This window comes from Corvus moneduloides, chromosome 7 (assembly GCF_009650955.1).
Source record: "Corvus moneduloides isolate bCorMon1 chromosome 7, bCorMon1.pri, whole genome shotgun sequence".
In the NCBI taxonomy this organism is placed as follows: Eukaryota; Metazoa; Chordata; class Aves; order Passeriformes; family Corvidae; genus Corvus; species Corvus moneduloides.
Window position 1 is genome coordinate 16,225,879 of NC_045482.1, and position 26,099 is coordinate 16,251,977.

The 26,099-nt window shown below is 40.6% G+C and overlaps 1 protein-coding gene across 1 annotated transcript in view; it reads left to right on the forward strand.

The window, feature by feature from the left end:
• LOC116446415 (titin-like) overlaps positions 1 to 26,099 on the forward strand; it is a 245,290-nt gene that overhangs the window by 191,204 nt on the left and 27,987 nt on the right. Inside the window, 19 exon segments of the mRNA XM_032114190.1 lie at positions 7 to 282; positions 398 to 697; positions 788 to 1,090; positions 1,328 to 1,627; positions 1,755 to 2,042; positions 2,135 to 2,431; positions 2,521 to 2,823; positions 2,916 to 3,221; positions 3,990 to 4,277; positions 4,381 to 4,671; positions 4,766 to 5,053; positions 5,220 to 5,810; positions 5,904 to 6,008; positions 6,496 to 6,693; positions 6,778 to 7,074; positions 7,194 to 7,781; positions 7,875 to 8,177; positions 8,293 to 25,398; positions 25,724 to 26,020. Coding sequence (XP_031970081.1) covers positions 7 to 282; positions 398 to 697; positions 788 to 1,090; positions 1,328 to 1,627; positions 1,755 to 2,042; positions 2,135 to 2,431; positions 2,521 to 2,823; positions 2,916 to 3,221; positions 3,990 to 4,277; positions 4,381 to 4,671; positions 4,766 to 5,053; positions 5,220 to 5,810; positions 5,904 to 6,008; positions 6,496 to 6,693; positions 6,778 to 7,074; positions 7,194 to 7,781; positions 7,875 to 8,177; positions 8,293 to 25,398; positions 25,724 to 26,020 — 22,725 coding nt within the window.

Here is a 26,099-nt window from a genome sequence, read left to right on the forward strand (position 1 = left end):
TTACAGTCCCACCTAAGATTCTGATGCCTGATCATGTTCACATTAAAGCTGGAAAGAAACTGAGAATCGAAGCTCATGTATATGGGAAGCCTCAGCCAGTCTGTAAATGGTTGAAAGGAGATCAAGATGTAGTTACATCTAGTCGCCTTGCTGTGCACAAAGCAGAAAAGTCTTCTGTTCTTATCATTAAGGATGTGACTAGAAAAGATACTGATTTTTACACTCTTACTGCAGAAAATAGCTCTGGTACTGATAGTCAGAAAATCAGAGTGACAGTCATGGGTATGTTCCATTTGGTTGTTTTTCAGTCCAGCTTTATATTAAGCTGGTTTTAGTATATTCTAGTAGTTGTAATCTTCTTTCATCCCTTTTTTCTTAATATACTTGTTTTGTGCAGATAAACCAGGTCCGCCACAGCCTCCATTTGATATTTCTGAAATAGATGCTGATGCTTGCACTCTTTCATGGCATATACCTCTTGAAGATGGTGGCAGCAACATTACAAACTATGTAGTTGAGAAATGTGATGTAAGCCGAGGAGACTGGGTAACAGCTTTATCTTCTGTCACAAAGACAAGCTGCAGAATTGGAAAACTGATTCCTGGAGAGGAGTATATGTTCCGTGTTCGTGCTGAAAATCGTTTTGGGATTTCTGAGCCACTTCCTTCTGGCAAGATGATCGCAAGGTTCCCATTTGGTATGCCAGTTTTTGATAGCAGCATTTCTCTATTTAATCGTTCTAGTAAGAAAACGTACAATTGATATCTATCTTTGTATTTCTTTCTAGATGTTCCCAGTGAACCAAAGAATGCACGTATTACCAAGGTCAATAAGGACTGCATTTTTGTTGCTTGGGATAAACCAGACAGCGATGGAGGCAGTCCAATTACTGGTTATCTCATTGAGCGCAAAGAAAGGAACAGTTTGCTGTGGGTGAAAGCTAACGACACAGCTGTGCGCTCTACAGAATACCCTTGTGTGGGCCTCATCGAAGGTCTTGAGTATGCTTTCAGAATTTATGCTTTGAACAGAGCTGGAGCAAGTAAACCTAGTAAACCAACTGAGTTTGTCACAGCAAGAGCACCAGTTGGTAAGCCAATACCAATACTTTGCAACAGACTGGTTTTATGATAATTTTCAGTTTATCTGCAACTTATTTTGATCTTTAGTTTTCCCTTCTGTTTATATTTTCATGTTTACTGTGACTTCACTCTGATTGCACTGTCTAGGTATGCAGTAAATAGGATCTAGTAATATTAAAGCCATTTTTTAATGTGTTAACTCATTTTTGGGAAAATATACTTTAATATGTTTTTATTCGCCGTAGATCCCCCAGGAAAACCTGAAGTTATTGATGTCACTAAGAGTACTGCATCACTGGTATGGACAAGGCCAAAGCATGATGGTGGTAGCAAACTTATTGGCTACTTTGTGGAAGCTTGCAAATTACCTGGTGATAAATGGGTTCGGTGCAATACAACTCCACATCAAATACCCCTAGAAGAGTACACTGCGACTGGTTTGGAAGAAAATGCTCAGTACCAGTTTAGAGCAATTGCCAAGACAGCAGTTAACATTAGCCAACCTTCTGAACCTTCTGATCCAGTGACCATTCATCCAGAAAATGGTAAGAAATGTAAAAGCATTTGATAGTTCTGGTAAGAGTCTGTACATGTTGGGAACTAACACTCATGTGAAGAACGAGACATTTATCTCTTACTAGATTGATTAACTCTTGGACTCTTTCCCTTCAGTTCCTCCCAGAATAGAGTTGGATCTGTCTATGCAATCACAGCTTACAGTAAAAGCTGGAACTAATGTGCGTCTGGAGGCAAACGTATATGGCAAACCAATGCCAGCAATCACCTGGAAGAAAGAAGGAGAAATTTTAAAGCCATCTGAAGGTGTTAAGATCACCACAAAGAGAAATCTTGCTACAGTTGAGTTGTTCAGTGTTAACAGGAAGCAAACAGGAGACTACACTATTACTGCTGAAAATGCAAGTGGATCAAAGTCAGCAACCATTAGGCTTAAAGTACTTGGTAAGATAAAGACTGTCTATTAATAAATAAATTTCTAATTAAATGATATAGCAAGAGATGGAACTATAACAATGCGATGTTTATTGTCCTAGATAAGCCTGGCCCACCAGCCTCTGTCAAAATCAAACATATGTATGCAGATCGTGCAATGCTTTCTTGGGAGCCTCCTCTGGAAGATGGAGGTTCAGAAATTACTAACTACATTGTAGACAAGCGTGAAACAAGCAGACCTAACTGGGCCCAAGTCAGTGCCAATGTACCCATTACAAGCTGCACAGTGGAGAAACTAATAGAAGGACATGAGTATCAGTTCCGCATTTGTGCTGAAAACAAATATGGCGTTGGAGACCCCATCTTAACTGAACCAGCAGTTGCTAAGAATCCATATGGTAAGTGCTTTGTGGAATAGTTTCATTAGTCACTGGATTTTTGTCTACACCTAAGAATGTGAACATAATTTTCAAATAAATCTCCACAGATGTACCTGGACCTTGTGATCCACCAGTAATTAGCAATGTAACAAAAGACTTTATGACTGTTAGCTGGAAGCCACCAGCTAGTGATGGTGGATCCCCAATAACTGGTTATATACTGGAGAAGCGTGAAACGAAGGCTCTTAACTGGACAAAAGTTACCAGAAAGCCTGTCATTGAGAGAACGGTTAAAGCTACTGGACTCCAAGAAGGAACAGAATATGAGTTCCGGGTGATAGCATTGAATAAGGCTGGACCTGGCAAGCCTAGTGCACCATCAAAAGCAGTGTATGCTCGTGATCCTCAATGTAAGCTAAAAGTCTCAGATACTTTCTGTTATTATTTCCAAATGCATCATGCAGCATTTAGTATGCTAACTTAATGTTATTTTAATTCCCAGATCCTCCTGGCCCACCTGCTTTCCCAAAAGTGGTTGATACTACACGCAATTCAATAAGCCTGTCATGGAGCAAACCAGCATATGATGGAGGAAGCCCTATTATTGGTTATCTAGTGGAATCAAAAAGAGCTGACACAGACAACTGGGTCAGATGCAATCTACCCAAGAATTTACAGGCTACACAATTTGTGGTAACAGGGCTGATGGAAGATACAGAGTACCAGTTCCGTGTTTATGCTGTCAATAAGATTGGATACAGCGATCCTAGTGATGTTCCTGATAAACACACTGCCAAAGACATTTTAAGTATGTTCACTGAAAACAAACTGCCTTGTTGACTTTTGCTTCAATTTATGGGATGAGTTTCAAAGACACACTTTGTCACAGGTCACAGGCGCAGATTAATTTGGAACATGTTTTTAGTCAAAAAATGTGGGCTAACAGTGGCTAATTTGGAAGAAAACAGGGCAGTTAGGAACAGAATAGAATTTGGCCGGTGTCTGCCTTTTTCATTTGTGTGCTTTATAGCCTTCTTCCTCCCACTGAATAGTCAAGATTTTTTTCTTTTTCTAATCCTAAAATTAGAATTTTCAGATCTCTCATTTTTCTTAAAACTTTCAGTCAACTTCATATCTTCTAAATAATTTGAAGCCAAGATTACTATTCTAAGCAGCTGTGTGATTGATTATATGACACTTCTTAAGAGACATGCTGGCTTTTGTATGCGTTTTGCTGTATGTAGAAAAGCATTGCTTCACAAAACTGTATTTTTTGAAGAAAAGCAGTAGAGTCCAGGAGGCTCTGAAACTCCTTTGAATTCTAGAGAAACTAGGAGCCTTTCTAACATAAATGGTGGAAAAGGCAGAAAAAGAAAAGGATGTGAAATCAGTGCAAAAAAATTGCATATTTGCAAATCACCTTCAAACAGGAGTCAGGACACTAATATCATCACGGGCATGAAAATTTGGGTTAGTCAAGTGAAATGTCAGTAAAAAGGGAGTTTTTGTCGCAGTAACTTTTATGGTAGTCTTAAAGATGATGTTTTAATTACATGGGTTTTTCTGTTAAACACAGTTCCACCTGAAGGAGAACTTGATGCAGAACTAAGGAAAGTCCTTGTGTTGCGTGCTGGAGTCACAATGAGACTTTATGTGCCAGTAAGAGGACGTCCACCTCCTAAGATTTCATGGTCTAAAGTGGGTGCCAACCTAAGAGATAGACAAGGATTAGACATCAAGTCAACTGATTTTGATACCTTCCTGCGTTGTGAAAATGTAAATAAATATGATGCTGGAAAATATGTCCTCAGTCTGGAGAACAGCTGTGGCAAAAAGGCATACACCATTGTTGTAAAAGTACTTGGTAAGTCTCAGGGCTTTCCCCGTTAAAATATATTTGTTAACTTTTTAACTGGTTTTTAAAATTTTGTTACTAAATCAAATATGGTGATGTTGTGTTTATCTAGATACTCCAGGCCCACCTATTAACCTGATTGTAAAGGAAGCATCTAAAGATTCTGCCTTCATTACATGGGAACCTCCTCTAGTAGATGGGGGCAGTCCAATCACAAATTATGTTGTTGAAAAACGTGATGCAGAAAGAAAGTCGTGGTCCACTGTAACAACAGAATGTCCAAAGACTAGCTACAGGATAACTAACTTAGAGGAAGGCAAATCTTACTTCTTCAGAGTTTTTGCTGAAAATGAATATGGTATTGGTGATCCTTGTGAAACTCGTGATGCTGTCAAAGCTTCTGGTAGGAAAAATGAATCCTTTTCACCTATTTTTAAATTCAAATAATTTTTATTTTTAGCTTGAATGGACACTTACTATGCTTTTCTTCCTTCTAGAAACACCTGGGCCAGTTGTGGATCTAAAAGCTTCAGTTGTAACAAAATCCTCATGCAATTTGGTATGGAAGAAACCTATCAGTGATGGTGGAAGCCGTATTTCTGCATATATTGTTGAAGTCCTGATTGGTGAAGATAAATGGCAAGAAGTCATGCGGGGAAAGAACCTCCATTTTTCAATGAGAGACTTAAAAGAAGGACAAGAATACACTTTCAGAGTGAGGGCCCAAAACGATGCTGGATATGGAACTCCATCAGAGATCACAATTGTAGCAAGAGATGATGTTGGTGAGAAGCAAGATCATTAATTCAATGCTTTACTTACCCAAATTATATTTTATGCATACTATCATTACTATGTACATATAGAAATAAGACACCTTTAAAACAGCATCTTCATTTTACAACAGAGTTTATGCATAGTGGAATAACTGGTTTCCTTCATTTTTTACAGTGGCACCTGAACTTGACTTAAGAGATCTACCTGATTTGTGCTATACAGCTAAAGAAGGTAGCAATTTCCGTCTTAAAATCCCTATGAAAGGCAAGCCTGTCCCAACCGTAACTTGGAAGAAGGATGAAGACCAGGCAATTACTGAGAGTGGAAGAGTTGCATTTGAATCTACAGCAGTTAACACCACTCTTGTAGTACATGACTGCCAGAAAGCTGATGCTGGGAAATACACAATAACTCTGAAGAATGTTGCTGGCAGCAAGGAAGGCACTATTTCTGTGAAAGTTGTTGGTAAACCTGGCATACCAACAGGTCCGGTGAAATTTGAAGAAGTCACAGCTGATGCCATAACCTTAAAGTGGGGCCCTCCAAAAGATGATGGTGGTTCAGAAATCACTAACTATGTTCTAGAGAAGAGAGATAATGTAAACAATAAGTGGGTAACTTGTGCCTCTGCAGTCCAGAAAACCACATTTAGAGTTACGAGACTTCATGAAGGAAATGAATATACATTCAGGATCAGGGCTGAGAATAAGTATGGAGTAGGGGAAGGTCTTAAATCAGAGCCTATCATTGCAAAACATCCATTTGGTAAGTATCCATTATAATTTTTGAAATCTAAAAAAAATATTTTAGAGGTGATAATAATTTTTAACATTACTGCATTTTTTCAATATTGTTTAGATGTCCCAGATGCTCCTCCACCTCCCAATATTGTTGCTGTTCGGCATGAGTCTGTAGCTTTGACTTGGACTGATCCCAGAAGAACTGGAGGTTCACCAATCACAGGTACATCCCCCAAAACCTCCCTAGTATTTCAGTTAATAGTTCTTTCTCTCTGTCAAAAGGTAAGATGAATGTAACAGGTGTTTATGCACTAAATTAAGTGATTGATTGACTGATTGATTGATTGACTAATTAATTGACTGATTTTACTGGTTTACTTCCTAAGAAATAACTCAAATGTTGGGAAAATACTGAGAAACAATATCTTTGCTCAGAACTGAAAAATGTAAAGAAATAAAGCCAAACTCACCTGTATGTGGCAATACTTGGGTCTATAAAATTAGCGATTTGCATTTATGAACATCTCATCATTGCAATTACATACATCTGTTGTGTATGTTCACATCCATTTCTTAATCTGGTTTTCAGTGCTCCTCTTGCACAGTGTATGCAACGTGCAATATGGGCAGTAGGATGTTTCACAGTGCTGTGAGAAATTGAGATTTCTAGAAACCCCCCCCATATTTTCATCTCATCATTTATCTTCTAGGTTATCACATTGAAGTTAAAGAAAGAAATAGTCTTCTGTGGAAGAGAGCAAATAAAACTCCAATAAGAATGAAAGATTTCAGAGTGACAGGGTTAACTGAAGGTCTGGAATATGAATTCAGAGTAATGGCAATCAATATGGCTGGAGTAGGTAAACCAAGTCTTCCATCTGAGCCAGTTGTGGCACTTGATCCTATTGGTAAGTCATCAGGAGAATAAAAAGGAAAATTCTGAAATTTGAAATAGCTTTTGTTTGACTGCTGTTTGTTATTTTTTCTTCTAGATCCTCCTGGGAAACCTGAAGTTATCAATGTAACCAGGAACTCAGTAACACTCATTTGGACAGAACCAAAATATGATGGTGGACATAAGTTAACTGGCTATATTGTTGAAAAGCGTGATTTACCCAAAAAGACTTGGACAAAAGCTAATCATGTGAATGTTCCAGACTGTGCATTTACTGTAACTGACCTTACTGAAGGCTGCAAATATGAGTTCAGAATTAGAGCAAAGAACACCGCTGGAGCTATCAGTCCTCCATCTGAATCCACAGGAACCATAATATGCAAGGATGAGTATGGTATGTAGATGGCATTGAAAAGGTAGAATTTTATTGAATAATTAATATCAAATCACTTTTGTTTCTTATCCCTGTGTTCTTGTTGTAACAATCAGTATTTTTTGTCTTTGTTTTGACAGAGGCACCAAGCATTGTTCTGGATCCTACTTTGAAGGAAGGTTTAACAGTAAAAGCAGGGGAAACCATCACACTGTCTGCTATTAGTATCCGTGGCAAACCACCTCCAACTTCTGCATGGTCAAAAGCTGGAAAAGATTTTAGACCTTCAGAGCTTGTGCACATTGAAACCAAACCAACTTCTTCTACTCTAAGTGTCAAATATGCAGCCAGAAAAGATTCTGGAGAATACACAATCACTGCAACCAATCCTTTTGGCACTAAGCAGGAGAGTGTACATGTGAAAGTTTTAGATATTCCAGGACCTCCAGGGCCTATTGAGATCAGCAATGTTTCAGCAGAAAAAGCGACTCTTACATGGACACCTCCTGCAGAAGATGGTGGATCACCAGTGAAATCATATGTTCTTGAAAAGAGAGAAACTAGTCGACTGCTCTGGACATTGGTTGCTGAAAACATTGAGAGCTGTAGGCATGTTGTTAGCAAGCTCATTCAAGGAAATGAATATGTTTTCCGTGTCTCAGCAGTAAATCAGTATGGCAAGGGTGAACCAGTACAATCAGAACCAGTTAAAATGGTGGATAGATTTGGTAAGTAGTACAAGCTAAGAGATTCCAATGTGGTTTTATTAATTTTTAAAGACTTGATTTTTGGTTTAACTATACTTTTTTCTGCCTGAACAGGTCCTCCAGGTCCTCCTGGAAAACCAGAAGTAACAAATGTGACTAAAAATACTGTCACAGTTACCTGGAAAAGGCCGGTCGATGATGGTGGAAGTGAAATCACAGGTTACCATGTGGAGCGAAGAGAAAAGAAAGGTTTAAGATGGGTCAGAGCAACAAAGAAACCAGTTTCAGATCTTAGATGCAAAGTAACTGGTCTTCTGGAAGGAAATGAATATGAATTCCGTGTCAGTGCAGAAAATAGAGCTGGAGTTGGACCACCAAGCGATACTTCAAACTCAGTCCTTTGCAAAGATGTTGCTTGTCAGTATCATGCTTTTTCTTTTTGGGGTGGGCGGGATGGGCAGGGAGCACATTCAGAGAGCATAAGAATGACTTCTACTGTCATGTAATATTTTACCTTTTATTCGCTTTTCAGACCCACCAGGTCCACCTGCAAATCCAAGAGTGACTGATACTACAAAGACAAGTGCATCTTTAGCCTGGGGAAAGCCTCACTATGATGGCGGTCTTGAAATCACTGGCTATATAGTTGAGCATCAAAAAGAAGGGGAAGATGAATGGGTGAAAGACACAATAGGGACTGCTTTAAGAATCACTCAGTTTGTTGTAGCTCATCTGCAGACAGGGGCCAAGTATAATTTCAGAATCTCTGCCATGAATGCTGCAGGTGTCGGTGAACCAGCCATAATTCCAAGTGTGGAAATCACTGACCGAGAAGAGATTCCTGACTTTGAACTGGATGCTGAGCTAAGAAGAACACTTGTTGTTAGAGCTGGATTAACTATTCGGATTTTTGTACCAATTAAAGGACGTCCAACTCCAGAAGTTACATGGACAAAAGATGATGTCTCGCTCAAAGGACGTGCCAGTATTGAAAATACCGACTCTTTTACACTCTTGATTGTCACAGAGTGCACCAGATATGATGCAGGAAAATATGTAATGACTCTTGAAAACGCTGCTGGTAAGAAGACTGGCTTTGTAAATGTGAAAGTCTTGGATACACCAGGTCCGCCAATAAACCTTAAGCCTAGAGAAATAACCAAAGACAGCATCACCCTCCAATGGGATATGCCTCTGGTAGATGGAGGTTCACGTATAACAAACTATATTGTTGAGAAACGTGAATCAACTCGGAAGGCATATTCAACAGTCACAACCAACTGCCAGAAGTGTTCTTTCAGAATTCCTAATTTGGCTGAGGGGTGTGAATATTATTTCAGAGTTCTGGCTGAAAATGAGTACGGTATTGGTGAACCAGCTGAAACTGCAGAACCCGTAAAAGCTTCTGAGGCCCCATCCCCACCTGAGAGCCTTAATATTATGGATATAACACGGAACTCAGTTAGCCTAGCTTGGCCAAAACCAGAACATGATGGTGGCAGCAAGATCACTGGGTATGTAATTGAAGCACAGAGAAAAGGAACCAACCAGTGGGCACATATCACCACTGTAAAAACACTGGACTGCGTGGTAAAGAATCTAACTGAAAATGAAGAGTATACTTTCCAGGTTATGGCAGTTAACAGTGCTGGAAGAAGTGCCCCAAGAGAAAGCAGACCAGTTATTATCAAGGAGCAAACAATGCTACCAGAGTTTGACCTCCGTGCTCTTTACCAGAAAACAGTCATTGCCAAAGCTGGTGACAATATCAAGATTGAAATCCCTGTACTTGGTCGTCCAAGGCCTACTGTGACTTGGAAGAAAGAAGACCAGATACTTAAGCAAACACAAAGGGTAAATTACGAAAATACAGCAACTGCAACCATACTGACCATCAATGAATGTATTCGAAGTGATAGTGGTCAATATCCACTGTCAGCTAAAAATATTGTTGGAGAAGTTAGTGAAGTAATCACAGTTCAGGTTCATGACATACCCGGACCGCCTACTGGACCAATCAAATTTGAAGAAATTTCATGTGATTTCCTGACATTCTCGTGGGAGCCTCCTTTGAATGATGGTGGTGTACCAATAAGTAACTACGTTGTAGAAATGCGTCAGACTGACAGTACCACGTGGACTGAATTGGCAACTACAGTGATACGTACTACATTTAAAGCCATTCGTCTTACTACTGGAGTTGAGTATCAGTTCCGCGTTAAAGCTCAAAACAGATATGGAATTGGTCCAGCCATTACTTCAGAGTCTGTAGTTGCCAACTACCCATTTAAGGTACCTGGGCCTCCTGGCACTCCTCAGGTGGTTGCAGTCACCAAAGAAACCATGACCATTAGCTGGAATGAGCCAGTTACTGATGGTGGAAGCCCGATACTGGGATATCACATTGAAAGAAAAGAGCGAAACAGCATTGTTTGGCAGACTGTAAGTAAAATGTTGGTGTCAGGCAATATCTTTAAATCAACTGGACTTACCGATGGCATTGCATATGAATTCCGTGTTATAGCAGAAAATCTGGCTGGGAAGAGTAAGCCAAGCAAGCCATCTGAGCCTGTGTTTGCCCTGGACCCAATAGATCCACCTGGTAAGCCGATACCTCTGAACATTACAAGACATGCGGTTACACTGAAGTGGACTAAACCAGAATATAATGGAGGCTTTAAGATAACTGGCTACACTGTTGAAAAAAGAGACCTTCCTAATGGCCGTTGGCTGAAGGCTAATTTCAGCAATATACTAGAGACTGAATTCACTGTAAGTGGTTTGACGGAAGATGCTGCCTATGAATTCCGTGTCATTGCTAGGAATGCTGGTGGAGCTGTTAGTCAGCCCTCAGAGCCATCAGATGCAATCACTTGTAGAGATGACATTGAAGCACCAAGGATAAAGGTGGATGCTAAATACAAGGAGACCATAGTGCTGAAAGCAGGTGAAGTTTTCAGACTTGAGGCCGATGTTTCAGGTCGCCCTCCACCAACTATGATGTGGACAAAGGGAGAAAAAGAACTTGAAGACACAGCAAAATTAGAAATAAAAATAGCAGATTTCTCTACCATTCTCATCAATAAAGATTCCTCAAGAAGAGATGGTGGTGCTTATACACTTACTGCAACAAACCCTGGTGGCTTTGCCAAGCATATCTTCAATGTTAAAGTTCTTGACAGACCTGGTCCCCCAGAGGGGCCTTTGGCTGTGTCTGAAGTCACTGCAGAAAAATGTGTGCTGTCATGGCTACCCCCACTGGATGATGGAGGAGCAAAGATTGACCATTATGTGGTTGAAAAACGTGAAACAAGTAGATTGGCATGGACATCTGTAGGCACAGAAGTTCCAGTGACTAAATTGAAAGTTACTAAACTGTTGAAGGGCAATGAGTACGTGTTCCGAGTTATGGCTGTTAACAAATATGGAGTTGGTGAGCCTCTGGAATCAGAGCCCATTATTGCAGTAAATCCATATGTTCCACCTGATCCACCTAAAACACCTGAAGTTACAGCAATTACAAAGGATTCTATGGTTGTCTGTTGGGGCCATCCTGATTCTGATGGTGGGAGCCCAATAACTAACTATATTGTGGAACGTCGAGACAGGGCTGGTCTACGGTGGGTGAAATGTAACAAAAGGGTTGTTACTGACTTGCGTTATAAAGTGTCTGGACTGACAGAAGGCCACGAATATGAATACAGAGTCATGGCGGAAAACGCTGCTGGTGTCAGTGAGCCAAGCCCAGCCAGTCCATTCTATAAGGCCTGTGATACTGTATTTAAGCCTGGTCCCCCAGGAAATCCTCGTGTTTTGGATAGCAGCAAGTCCTCTATTACAATAGCATGGAACAAACCAATATATGATGGTGGTTCAGAGATCACAGGTTACATGGTTGAGATTGCACTACCTGAAGAAGATGAGTGGAAGATTGTAACTCCACCAATGGGTTTAAAGGCCACTTCTTTTACCATCACTGACTTGAAAGAAAATCAAGAGTATAAAATACGGATATATGCGATGAACTCTGAAGGTCTTGGGGAACCTGCTCTTGTTCCTGGCACTCCAAAAGCTGAAGAAAGAATGCTACCTCCAGAGATTGAACTTGATGCAGAACTACGTAAAGTTGTAACTATTAGAGCTTGCTGTACTCTAAGACTCTTTGTCCCAATTAAAGGAAGACCAGCACCTGAAGTAAAATGGACAAGGGAACATGGGGAATCTTTGGATAGAGCGAGCATTGAATCAACAAGCTCTTATACTTTACTTATTGTTGAAAATGTAAATAGATTTGATAGTGGCAAATACATACTGACAATTGAAAACAGCTCAGGTAGTAAGTCAGCATTTGTGAATGTCAGAGTTCTTGATACTCCAGGGGCACCTCAAGATTTGAAAATAAAAGAAGTTACAAAATCTTCAGTTACACTTACATGGGAACCTCCTCTCATAGATGGTGGCTCTAAAATAAAAAATTACATAGTTGAAAAGCGTGAATCAACCAGAAAAGCTTATTCAACTGTTAATGCCAATTGCCACAAGACCAGCTGGAAAGTTGATTCACTGCAAGAAGGCTGCAACTACTACTTCAGAGTCCTAGCTGAAAATGAGTATGGAATAGGCCTTCCAGTTGAAACTTCAGAATCCATAAAAGTATCAGAAAGACCACTTCCACCAGGGAAAATAACTTTGTTGGATGTGACAAGAAATAGCGTATCCTTATCTTGGGAAAAGCCCGAACATGATGGTGGTAGCAGAATTCTGGGCTATATTGTAGAAATGCAAAGTAAAGGCAGTGAAAAGTGGTCAACCTGTGCTACAGTAAAAGCTACTGAAGCCACTATCACAGGATTGATCCAAGGTGAAGAATACACCTTCCGTGTTTCAGCTCAGAATGAGAAAGGTATCAGTGATCCTCGCCAGCTGGGTATACCAGTTGTTGCAAAAGATCTTGTGATCCCACCAGCTTTCAAACTACTGTTTACCACTTTCAGCGTTCTAGCAGGAGAGGACTTAAAGGTTGATGTTCCTTTTGTTGGTCGACCCAAACCAGCAGTGTCTTGGCATAAAGACAATGTGGCATTGAAGCAGACTACAAGAGTAAATGCAGAAAGCTCAGAAAACAGCACCGTATTAACAATAAAAGAAGCATGCAGAGAAGATGTGGGATCATATTTAGTTAAACTTACAAACTCTGCTGGTGAAGCAGCTGAGACCCTAAATATTGTTGTCCTTGACAAACCAGGACCTCCAACTGGACCAGTAAAAGTAGATGAAGTAACGGCAGATAGTATTACCATTTCCTGGGAACCACCCAAGTATGATGGTGGTAGCTCTATCAATAACTACATTGTAGAAAGAAGAGACACTTCCACCACTACTTGGCACATTGTGTCAGCTACTGTTGCAAGAACAACTATAAAAGCATGTCGTTTAAAGACTGGGTGTGAATATCAATTCAGAATCGCAGCTGAGAACAGATATGGGAAGAGTACGTATCTCACCTCAGAGTCAATAATAGCCCAATACCCATTTAAAGTTCCTGGTCCACCTGGAACTCCTTTTGTAACAAATGTCTCAAAAGACAGCATGGTGGTACAATGGCATGAACCAGTCAACGATGGCGGCAGCAGGATCATTGGTTATCACTTGGAGCGCAAAGAAAGAAACAGCATTCTGTGGGCTAAACTGAATAAAACACCTATTCCGGATACCAAATTTAAGACAACTGGCCTTGAGGAAGGTCTTGAATATGAATTCAGAGTCTATGCAGAAAATATAGTAGGAATTGGAAAGGCAAGTAGAACATCTGAATGCTTTACTGCACGTGACCCATGTGACCCTCCAGGTCGTCCAGAACCTGTAATTGTCACAAGAAACTCAGTAACACTTCAGTGGAAGAAACCTATATATGATGGTGGAAGTAAGATCACAGGCTATGTTGTTGAAAAGAAGGAATTACCTGATGGCCGTTGGATGAAAGCAAGCTTTACAAATGTCATTGATACTCAATTTGAAGTAACTGGTCTGGTTGAAAACCAGAGATATGAGTTTCGTGTTATAGCACGAAATGCTGCAGGCACTTTCAGTGAACCATCTGAGAGCTCAGGGGCAATTACAGCAAGAGATGAAGTAGAACCACCTCAAATAAGTATGGATCCAAAATACAAAGACACTATTGTAGTGCATGCTGGTGAGTCTTTCAAGCTTGATGCTGATGTTCATGGAAAACCAATACCTTCCATTCAGTGGTTAAAAGGTGATCGTGAGCTGACAAGCACTGCTCATATGGAAATAAAAACTACTGATTTTGCAACAAGCCTTAGTGTGAAGGAAGCCACGAGAGTTGACAGTGGGCAGTATGTACTACTGGCAAAGAATGTTGCAGGTGAAAAGAAGGTTCCTGTTAATGTCAAAGTTCTTGATAGGCCTGGACCACCAGAAGGACCTGTTGAGACTACAGGTGTTACAGCTGAAAAATGCACACTGTCATGGAAACCTCCACTACAAGATGGTGGTAGCGATATTTCACACTACGTTGTAGAAAAAAGGGAAACCAGTCGCTTGGTGTGGACTGTTGTTGACTCAAATGTGCAAACCTTGAGTTGTAAAGTTACAAAACTTCTCGAAGGAAATGAGTATGTCTTCCGCATCATGGCAGTAAATAAGTATGGTATTGGTGAACCTCTTGAGTCTGACCCAGTAGTCGCAAAGAACCCATTTGTAGTGCCACTTGCTCCAAAGGCTCCAGAAGTCACAGCAGTTACCAAGGATTCTATGATAGTTGTATGGGAAAGGCCAGCCTCAGATGGCGGAAGTGAAATCCTAGGCTACGTCCTTGAAAAGCGAGATAAGGAAGGCATTCGCTGGACAAGATGTAACAAACGCCTGATAAGTGAACTGCGATACAGAGTGACTGGTCTTATAGAAAATCATGATTATGAGTACAGAGTTTCAGCTGAAAATGCTGCTGGCCTAAGTGAACCAAGTCCACCTTCTACTTACTACAAAGCATGTGATCCTATTTACAAGCCTGGTCCACCCAACAATCCTAAAGTCACGGATATTACAAGATCTTCAGTTTTTCTTTCATGGGGTAAACCTATCTATGATGGTGGCTCTGAAATTCAGGGATACATTGTGGAAAAATGTGATGTAAGTGATGGTGAATGGGCAATTTGTACCCCTCCAACTGGAATTAAGAATACTCACATGGAAGTAGAAAAATTAGTGGAAAAACACGAATACAAATTCCGCATATGTGCAGTAAATAAAGCAGGAGTTGGAGAGCATGCAGATGTTCCTGGTTCTGTTATTGTAGAAGAAAAGATGGAGGCACCAGACCTTGACCTTGACATGGAATTAAGGAAGATTGTAAATGTGAGGGCAGGAGGTTCCTTAAGACTGTTTGTTCCCATCAGAGGTCGTCCAACACCTGAAGTAAAATGGGGTAAAGTGGATGGTGACATCAGAGAAGCAGCTATTATTGATACCACTAGCAGCTTTACTTCCCTTGTTCTAGATAATGTTAACAGATTTGATAGCGGAAAATATACTCTGACCTTGGAAAACAGCAGTGGAACAAAGTCTGCCTTTGTCAGTGTAAGAGTACTGGATACCCCAAGTGCACCTGTTAATTTAAAAATCAGAGAGATCACTAAAGACTCTGTTTCACTTTCATGGGAGCCTCCTCTCTTGGATGGTGGAGCAAAAATAAAGAATTTCATTATTGAAAAGCGTGAAGCAACAAGAAAGGCATATGCAGCTGTTGTAACAAACTGCCACAAAACTTCATGGAAAGTAGATCAACTTCAGGAGGGCTGCTATTACTTCTTCAGAATCTCTGCTGAGAATGAATATGGAATTGGCCTCCCTGCAGAAACCAGTGACCCAATTAAAGTTGCTGAAGTTCCACAGCCTCCTGGGAAAATAACAGTGGATGATGTCACAAGAAACAGTGTCTCACTTAGCTGGGCAAAACCTGAACATGATGGTGGTAGCAAAATCATACAATATATTGTTGAAATGCAAGCAAAGGGGAGTGAAAAGTGGTCAGAGTGTGCTCGTGTTAAAACACTTGAAGCAGTTGTTACTAATCTAACTCAAGGGGAAGAATATCTTTTTAGAGTAATGGCTGTAAATGAAAAGGGTAAGAGTGATCCTAGAGCACTTGCAGTTCCAATAGTTGCCAAAGATCTGGTGATTGAACCTGATGTAAGACCTGCTTTCCACAGTTACAGTGTTCAGGTGGGACAGGATCTGAAAGTAGAAATACCAATTGCAGGTCGACCTAAACCAACTGTTACCTGGGTTAAAGATGGCCAGCCATTAAGGCAGACAACAAGAGTCAATGTTAGCGATTCAGCTGATCTCACTATATTGAATCTTAAGGAAACTAGCAAAGAAGACAGTGGCACTTATGAAATCACTGTGGCTAATGTTGTTGGACAAAAGTCTGCCTCTGTTGAAATTATTACTCTAGACAAACCTGACCCTCCAGTTGGACCTGTGAAGTTTGACGAAATAAGTGCAGAAAGTATTACCCTATCATGGAATCCCCCAGTGTACACAGGCGGCTGCCAAATCACCAACTATGTTGTTCACAAGAGAGATACAACAACCACTGTATGGGAAACAGTTTCGGCTACTGTTGCAAGAACTACACTGAAGGTGACTAAACTGAAAACTGGTTCAGAATACCAGTTCAGAATATTTGCTGAGAATAGGTATGGGCAGAGTTTTGCATTGGAATCTGCACCGGTTGTAGCACAGTATCCCTACAAGGAACCAGGACCCCCTGGCACACCATTTGTAACAACAGTTACAAAAGACTCCATGGTCGTACAATGGCATGAGCCAATAAATGATGGCGGCAGTAGAGTGTTGGGCTACCATCTTGAGAGGAAGGAGAAAAACAGCATTCTGTGGACTAAAGTAAACAAGACTATTATTCAGGACACAAGTTTTAAGACAAATAACCTTGAAGAAGGAATTGAATATGAGTTTCGAGTTTCTGCAGAAAATATTGTTGGTGTAGGCAGAACAAGTAAAGTTTCTGAGTGCTATGTAGCTCGTGATCCATGTGATCCTCCAGGTCGCCCAGAAGCTATAATAATAAAAAGAAGCTCTATTACTCTACAGTGGACCAAACCAGAATACGATGGTGGAAGTAAGGTTACTGGTTATATTGTAGAGAAACGTGACTTACCAGATGGTCGCTGGATGAAAGCTAGCTTCACAAATGTCATTGAAACTCAGTTCACTGTAACAGGACTTACTGAAGACCAAAGATACGAATTTAGAGTAATTGCAAAGAACGCTGCAGGTGCAATAAGCAAACCTTCTGACAGTACAGGACCAATAACAGCAAGGGACGAAGTTGAACTTCCACGAATTTCAATGGATCCAAAGTACAAAGACACTATTGTTGTAAATGCTGGTGAAACATTCAGACTTGAGGCTGATGTTCATGGAAAGCCACTACCAACCATTAAGTGGTACAAAGGAGATAAAGAGCTCGAGGACACTGCTAGATATGAAGTAAAGAACGCAGATTTCAGTGCATTAATAATTGTAAAAGATGCTGTTAGAGTTGATGGTGGACAGTACATTCTAGAAGCCTCTAATGTTGCAGGAACAAAGACAGTAACAGTAAACGTAAAAGTCTTGGACAGGCCAGGACCTCCAGAGGGCCCAGTCCAAGTGACAGGAGTTACAGCTGAAAAATGTGCATTGGCATGGGGTCCTCCTCTTCATGATGGTGGCAGTGATATTTCTCATTATATTGTAGAGAAGAGAGAAACTAGCCGCCTGGCATGGACTGTGGTTGCTTCAGAGGTTTTGCCTACAATGCTGAAAGTAACAAAACTCTTGGAAGGAAATGAATACGTCTTCCGGATCATGGCAGTTAACAAATATGGGGTTGGTGAACCGTTAGAATCTGTGCCCGTAATGATGAAAAATCCGTTTGTGGTTCCTGGACCACCAAAGGCCTTGGAAATTACCAACATCACAAAGGATTCTATGACTGTCTGCTGGACCCGGCCAGATAGTGATGGAGGTAGTGAAATTGTAGGTTACATTGTAGAAAAGAGAGACCGAGCAGGCATCAGATGGATAAAATGCAATAAACGCCGCATTACAGATTTGCGATTAAGAGTTACAGGATTAACAGAGGATCATGAATATGAATTCAGAGTTTCTGCTGAAAATGCTGCTGGAGTTGGTGAACCAAGCCAGGTTTCTCCCTACTTTAAAGCTTGTGACCCGATGTTCAAGCCTGGCCCACCTACAAATGCCCATGTTGTGGATACCACCAAAAGTTCCATTTTACTTGGTTGGAGTAAACCTATTTATGATGGTGGTTGTGAAATCCAGGGATACCTTGTAGAAATCTGTAAAGCAGATGAAGATGAATGGTCACTTGTTACTCCACAGACAGGTATACGTGCCACTCGATTTGAGATCAAAAAGCTTACTGAACATCAAGAATACAAACTACGAGTGTGTGCTCTCAACAAGATTGGTGTGGGAGAGGCTGCATCAGTTCCTGGTACTATTAAACCAGAAGACAAACTTGAAGCTCCAGAACTTGATATTGATTCAGAGCTAAGGAAAGGGATAGTGGTTAGAGCTGGTGGATCTGCTAGGATTCACATACCATTCAGGGGACGACCAACACCCGACATCACATGGTCCCGAGAAGAAGGTGAATTCTCAGAAAAAGTTCAGATCGATAAAGGCATAAACTACACACAACTTTCAATTGACAACTGTGATAGAAATGATGCTGGAAAGTATATTCTTAAGTTAGAGAACAGTAGTGGTTCTAAATCTGCATTTGTTACAGTAAAAGTCTTGGACACACCGGGACCCCCTCAAAACTTAGTGGTAAAGGATATAAAGAAGGATTCTGCTGTATTATCTTGGGAACCACCAGTTATTGATGGTGGTGCAAAGGTAAAGAACTACGTAATAGACAAGCGTGAGTCAACCAGGAAGGCATTTGCAAATGTAAGTGCTAAGTGTGGCAAGACAAGTTTTAAAGTTGAAAATCTTACAGAAGGAGCAATTTATTACTTCAGAGTTATGGCTGAAAATGAATACGGAATTGGTGTTCCAGTTGAAACCAGGGATGCTGTCAAAGCCTCAGAGCCACCTCTGCCTCCTGGGAAAGTAACACTCACTGATGTGACTCAGAGAAGTGCATCATTTACGTGGGAAAAACCTGAACATGATGGAGGTAGCAGAATTTTGGGATACCTTGTTGAAATGTTGCCTAAAGGAACAGAAAAATGGAGTGTTGTTAGTGAGACCAAAACATGTAATGCAGAGGTGTCTGGTTTGAGTCCAGGACAGGAATATCAATTCCGTGTGATTGCCTACAATGAAAAAGGCAAAAGTGATCCCAGAGCGCTTGGAATTCCTGTGATAGCTAAAGACTTGACTATTGAGCCAAGTTTCAAACTGATGTTTAATACATATAGTGTACAAGCTGGAGAAGACCTGAAGGTAGAAGTACCATTTATAGGTAGACCCAAACCTACTATTACTTGGACAAAAGATGAGCAGCCACTGAAAGAGACAACCAGATTAAATATTCAGAATACAACAACATCAACTATTTTACATATTAAAGAAAGCAGCAGGGAAGACTTTGGCAAATATACAGTAACAGCAACAAATGCAGCAGGTACAGCAACAGAACACCTGAGCATAATTGTACTAGAAAAGCCTGGCCCACCACGAGGACCTGTCCGCTTTGATGAAATTAGTGCAGACTTTGTTGTTTTATCATGGGATCCACCTGATTATACTGGTGGCTGTCAGATTAGCAACTATATAGTAGAAAAGCGTGACACAAGCACTACCACATGGAACATTGTGTCAGCAACTGTTGCAAGAACAACCATCAAAGCAACAAAGCTTAAAACAGGTTCTGAATACCAGTTCAGGATTTCTGCTGAAAATAGATATGGAAAGAGCTCTCCTTTGGCTTCTAAATCAGTTGTTGTGCAATACCCCTACAAGGTGCCTGGACCACCTGGAACCCCATTTGTCACAGCAGCTTCCAAGGACCATATGATTGTACAATGGCATGAACCGGTTAATGATGGAGGAAGCAAAGTTCTTGGCTACCATCTTGAGCGTAAAGATAAGAACAGCATTCTTTGGACAAAACAGAACAAGTCACTTATTGTGGACACCAAATATAAAACAGACGGCCTTGAAGAAGGTCTTGAATATGAGTTCAGAGTTTCTGCTGAAAACGTTGTTGGCATTGGCAAAGTCAGCAAAGTATCAGAACTGTATGTTGCCCGAGATCCTTGTGACCCACCTGGCCGCCCAGAGGCCATTGTTGTTACAAGAAGTAACATCACACTGAAGTGGAAAAAGCCAGAATATGATGGTGGAAGCAAAATAACTGGTTATATTGTAGAAAAGAAAGAACTGCCAGATGGTCGCTGGATGAAAGCCAGCTTTACAAATGTGTTGGAAACAGAATTTACAGTAAGTGGTCTTGTTGAAAACCAACGATATGAATTCAGAGTAATTGCAAGAAATGCAGCAGGTTGCTTGAGTGAACCATCTGAAAGTTCAGGGCCTATTACTGCCAGAGATGAAATTGAAGCACCAGGAGCTTCACTGGATCCTAAATACAGAGATGTCATTGTTGTTCATGCTGGAGAAACCTTTGTTCTTGAAGCTGATATCCATGGCAAACCTATTCCTGACATTACATGGTCAAAAGATGGTAAAGACCTTGAAGAAACAACTGCAAGAATGGAAATTAAATCTACCATTGAGAAAACAATTCTCACTGTCAAAGACTGTATAAGAGTAGATGGAGGTCACTATACTCTTAACCTCAAAAATGTTGGTGGCACCAAATCTATACCAATCACTGTAAAAGTGCTTGACAGACCAGGACCTCCAGAAGGACCTTTGAACATTACAGGTGTCACTGCAGAAAAATGCTACTTGTCATGGTCTCCACCTTTACATGATGGTGGTTCTAGTATCTCACATTATATCATTGAGAAGAGAGAGACAAGTAGGCTTTCATGGACACAAGTAGCAACAGACGTCCAGGCTCTTAACCACAAAGTAACCAAACTCCTTCCTGGCAATGAATACATTTTCCGTGTAATGGCAGTCAATAAATATGGAATTGGAGAGCCCTTGGAATCTGAACCAGTTGTGGCTCGTAATCCATACAAACCCCCTGGTCCTCCTTCAACTCCTGAAGTTTCAGCAATCACAAAAGATTCTATGGTGGTAACATGGGGTCGCCCAGAAGACAACGGGGGAGCTGAAATTGAAGGTTACATACTTGAAAAACGAGACAAAGATGGTATCCGGTGGACCAAATGCAATAAGAAAAGGCTGACAGACTTGCGATTCAGAGTTACAGGTCTAACTGATGGGCATTTCTATGAATTTAGAGTGTCTGCTGAAAATGCTGCAGGGGTAGGGGAACCCAGTGGGCCATCCATTTTCTATCGTGCTTGTGATGTTTTATATCCTCCAGGTCCACCTAGCAATCCAAAGGTTACAGATACTTCCAGGTCATCAGTTTCCCTTGCCTGGAGTAAGCCCATTTATGATGGTGGTGCTCCTGTTAAAGGATATGTAGTAGAAGTAAAAGAAGCTGCTGCTGATGAATGGACTACCTGCACCCCACCAACAGGCCTACAAGCAAAACAGTTCACTGTGACAAAACTGAAAGAGAACCAGGAGTATAACTTCCGCATCTGTGCCATCAACTCAGAAGGAGTAGGAGAACCTGCGACTATACCTGGTGCAGTCTTAGCAGAGGACAAGATTGAACCTCCTGAAATTGAACTTGGTGCAGATCTCAGAAAAGTAGTCACTGTACGTGCTAGTGGTACTTTACGCCTGTTTGTCACCATCAAAGGAAGACCAGAACCTGAAGTTAAATGGGAGAAAGCAGAAGGAACGATTAGTGAGCGAGCTCAGATTGAAGTCACCAGTTCCTACACAATGCTGGTCATTGACAATGTCAATAGATTTGATAGTGGTAGATACAATCTTACTTTAGAGAACAACAGTGGCAAAAAATCAGCTTTTGTTAATGTCAGAGTGCTTGATACACCTAGTGCACCTCTAAACCTCACAATCAGAGAAGTGAAAAAAGATTCTGTAACTTTAGCCTGGGAACCACCACTTATTGATGGTGGAGCTAAAATTACCAACTACGTAGTTGAAAAGCGAGAATCCACAAGAAAAGCATATGCCACAGTTACAAGCAACTGTACTAAGAATTCCTTCAAGATTACTCAACTACAAGAAGGATGTAGTTACTACTTCCGTGTTCTAGCTGTAAATGAATATGGGGCTGGTTTACCAGCAGAAACTGCTGATCCAGTTAAGGTATCTGAACCACCTGCTCCACCTTCAAAGGTCATTCTTGTTGATGTGACTCGCAATTCTGCTTCAATTAAATGGGAAAAGCCAGAGAGCGATGGTGGCAGTAAAATTACTGGTTATGTAGTAGAAATGCAAACTAAAGGAAGTACAAAATGGAGTGCATGTACACAGGTGAAAACATTGGAAGCAACAATAACAGGCTTAAGTATGGGAGAAGAGTACAGTTTCAGAGTGCTTGCTGTTAACGAAAAAGGAAAAAGTGATCCAAGAGAACTTGGTGTCCCAGTCATTGCAAAAGATATTGAAATCCAGCCGTCTGTTGAGCTCCTTTTTAACACATTCACAGTGAAAGCTGGAGATGATCTTAAGATTGACATTCCATTCAGAGGGCGACCTCTTCCCACTGCTAGCTGGAAGAAGGATGGGAATCCCTTAAAAGAGACAACCAGGGTAAATGTTCAGACATCAAAGACTTTAACTTCACTGTCCATCAAGGAAGCTACAAACGAAGATCTGGGACATTATGAATTACATCTTTCAAATACTGCTGGATCAACAACAGCTTCTTTAACTGTAGTTGTCCTTGACAGACCAGGACCACCAACTGATGTTAAAATTGATGAAGTTAGTGCTGATAGTGTAACTCTGTCTTGGAAACCTCCAGCATATGATGGTGGATGTCATATTAGTAATTACATTGTGGAGAAGAGAGATACTACCACAACAACATGGGAGGTAGTGTCTGCAGCAGTTGCAAGAACAGCAATTAAAGTATCTCGACTCATCACTGGATCTGAATATCAGTTCCGTGTTTGTGCAGAAAACCGCTATGGGAAAAGCACTTATACTAATTCTCCTTCTGTTGTGGCAGAGTATCCATTTAAGCCTCCAGGTCCACCTGGAACGCCTCGTGTGGCACATGCAACTAAATCTTTCATGATTGTAACTTGGCAGGTGCCAGTTAATGATGGAGGTAGCGTAGTACTAGGATATCATTTGGAGCATAAAGAAAGAAGCAGCATTCTTTGGACAAAAGTCAACAAGAGCCTTATTACTGATACACAAATGAAAGTTACAGGTCTTGATGAAGGACTGATGTACGAATACCGCGTGTATGCAGAAAACATTGCTGGAATAGGCAAATGCAGTAAAGCATGTGAACCAGTTGCTGCAAGAGATCCATGTGATCCTCCTGGTCAACCAGAAGTTACTAATATTACAAGAACATCTGTCTCATTGAAATGGACTAAACCAGAATACGATGGTGGAGCTAAAGTAACAGGATATATTATTGAACGCAGAGAACTACCAGATGGTCGTTGGCTAAAATGCAATTTTACTAATGTGCAAGAAACATACTTTGATGTAGGTGGACTTACAGAAGACCAGCGTTATGAATTCCATGTGATTGCAAAGAATGCTGCTGGACTCTTCAGTCAGCCATCTGAATCAACTGGACCCGTGACCGTAAAAGATGATGTGGAGGCTCCAAGAATTATGATGGATGCCAAATTCAGGGATGTTGTAGTTGTGAAAGCTGGAGAAGTGTTTAAAGTAAATGCTGATGTTGCAGGACGGCCAATACCAGTGATTTCATGGACAAAAGATGGCAAAGAGCTCGAAGGAAAAGCTAGAGTTGAAATAGTCTCAACAGATTTCACTACTGCAATAACCATTAAGGACTGTATCCGAGGTGATTCAGGACAGTATGTATTGACATTACAGAATGTTGCAGGAACAAAATCTTTGGCAATTAATTGCAAAGTACTTGACAGACCTGGCCCACCTGCAGGTCCGCTAGAAATAAATGGCCTTACTGCTGAAAAGTGCCATTTATCATGGGGACCCCCTCAAGAAAATGGAGGTGCAGATATTGATCATTATATTGTAGAAAAACGTGAGACCAGCAGAATTGCATGGACACTTTGTGAAGGAGAGCTTAAAACAACATCTTGTAAAGTGACAAAATTACTGAAAGGTAATGAGTATATTTTCAGAGTGATGGGAGTTAACAAATATGGTGTTGGGGAGCCTCTAGAAAGTGTTGCTGTCAAAGCCCTAGACCCATTTACAGTTCCAAGTCCACCTACATCTTTAGAGATCACCAGTGTGAGCAAAGATTCAATAACTCTTTGCTGGGCAAGACCTGAGTCTGATGGAGGCAATGAGATCTCTGGCTATGTAATTGAAAGGCGTGAGAAAACCAGTCTAAGATGGATTCGTGTAAACAAAAAGCCGGTTTATGATTTAAGAGTGAAATCATCGGGTCTCCGTGAAGGATGTGAATATGAATTTCGGGTTTATGCAGAAAATGCTGCTGGCCTCAGTCTCCCAAGTGAAACCACACCATTGATTAAGGCAGAAGATCCAATCTTCCTGCCATCGCCCCCATCTAAACCTAAGATTATGGATTCTACAAGGTCAAATATCACAATTGGTTGGACAAAGCCACTGTTTGATGGAGGTGCTCCAGTAACAGGATACACAGTTGAATACAAGAAAACTGATGAAACTGACTGGACAACAGCTATTCAGAATTTAAGAGGCACAGAGTATACCATAACTGGATTAACATCGGGCTCTGAGTACGTTTTTAGAGTGAAATCCATTAACAAAATGGGTGTCAGTGAACCAAGTGATGTCTCAGAACCTCAGGTGGCAAAAGAAAGAGAGGAAGAACCTGCCTTTGAAATTGACAGTGAAATGCGGAAGACTTTAATTGTAAAGGCTGGTGAATCATTCACAATGACTGTTCCTTTCAGAGGCAAACCAGTCCCAAATGTAACATGGAACAAACCAGACACTGATCTCCGTACACGTGCAAGCATTGACACTTCAAGTAATTGTACATCTCTTACTGTTGAAAAAGCAACTAGAAATGATTCTGGAAAATACACATTAACATTGCAAAACATCCTGAATACTACCACCTTGACTTTAATTGTCAAAGTTCTTGATACACCTGGCCCACCATCTAATACTGCTACAAAAGAAGTAACTAAAGAATCTGCTGTGTTATCTTGGGATGTTCCTGAAAACGATGGTGGAGCACCTGTAAAGAACTATGTAATTGAAAAACGAGAAGCTAGCAAAAAAGCGTGGGTCACTGTGACAAACAACTGTCATCGCCTGTCCTACAAAGTGACTGGTTTGCAAGAAGGTGCCATTTACTACTTCCGTGTCTCTGGAGAAAATGAATATGGTGTTGGAGTGCCTTCTGAGACCAAAGAGGGAACAAAAATAACAGGTATGTTTTATTATGAAAACGATTTGTTAATACTTAGAATAACATGTGGTTTAAAGTGTTTACTTCAAAATAATGTCAAAAGTTTTAAATCTGCGTACTGTAAAATAGATCATTTTTTGTAGGTATGTCTGTAGTTTTACAAATAAAAAAGAGCTAAGTAATAGCCTGAATTTTAAATTTTGCTTGGATTTTACTTAAAATATTTCTAATATACAAATTGGTTTAAAAACACATATTTTTGATCCAGACTGTGTTCCTGTGTAATTGCTAATATAAAAAGTAAATACCTTCTATATTGTTTAACCTGTTGCACTTTTTTTCTCAGAAAAACCCAGCCCACCAGAAAAGCTAGGAGTAACAAATGTCACAAAGGACAGTGTTTCTCTTTCATGGCTAAAACCAGAACATGATGGTGGAAGCAGAATTGTGAGCTACGTCCTTGAAGCTCTTGAGAAAGGACAGCAAAAATGGGTTAAGTGTGCAGTTGTAAAGACAACTCATCATGTTGTCCATGGTCTTAAGGAAAACGTCGACTATTTCTTCAGGGTGTCTGCAGAAAACCAAGCTGGTTTAAGTGATCCTAAGGAACTACTGCTCCCTGTTACAGTTAAAGAACAATTAGGTATGCTTCCTGACATGAGACAAAAGTTGATACACAGTCCATTGCACTCACATTTTAAAAGATGGAACATTCTTCTAAT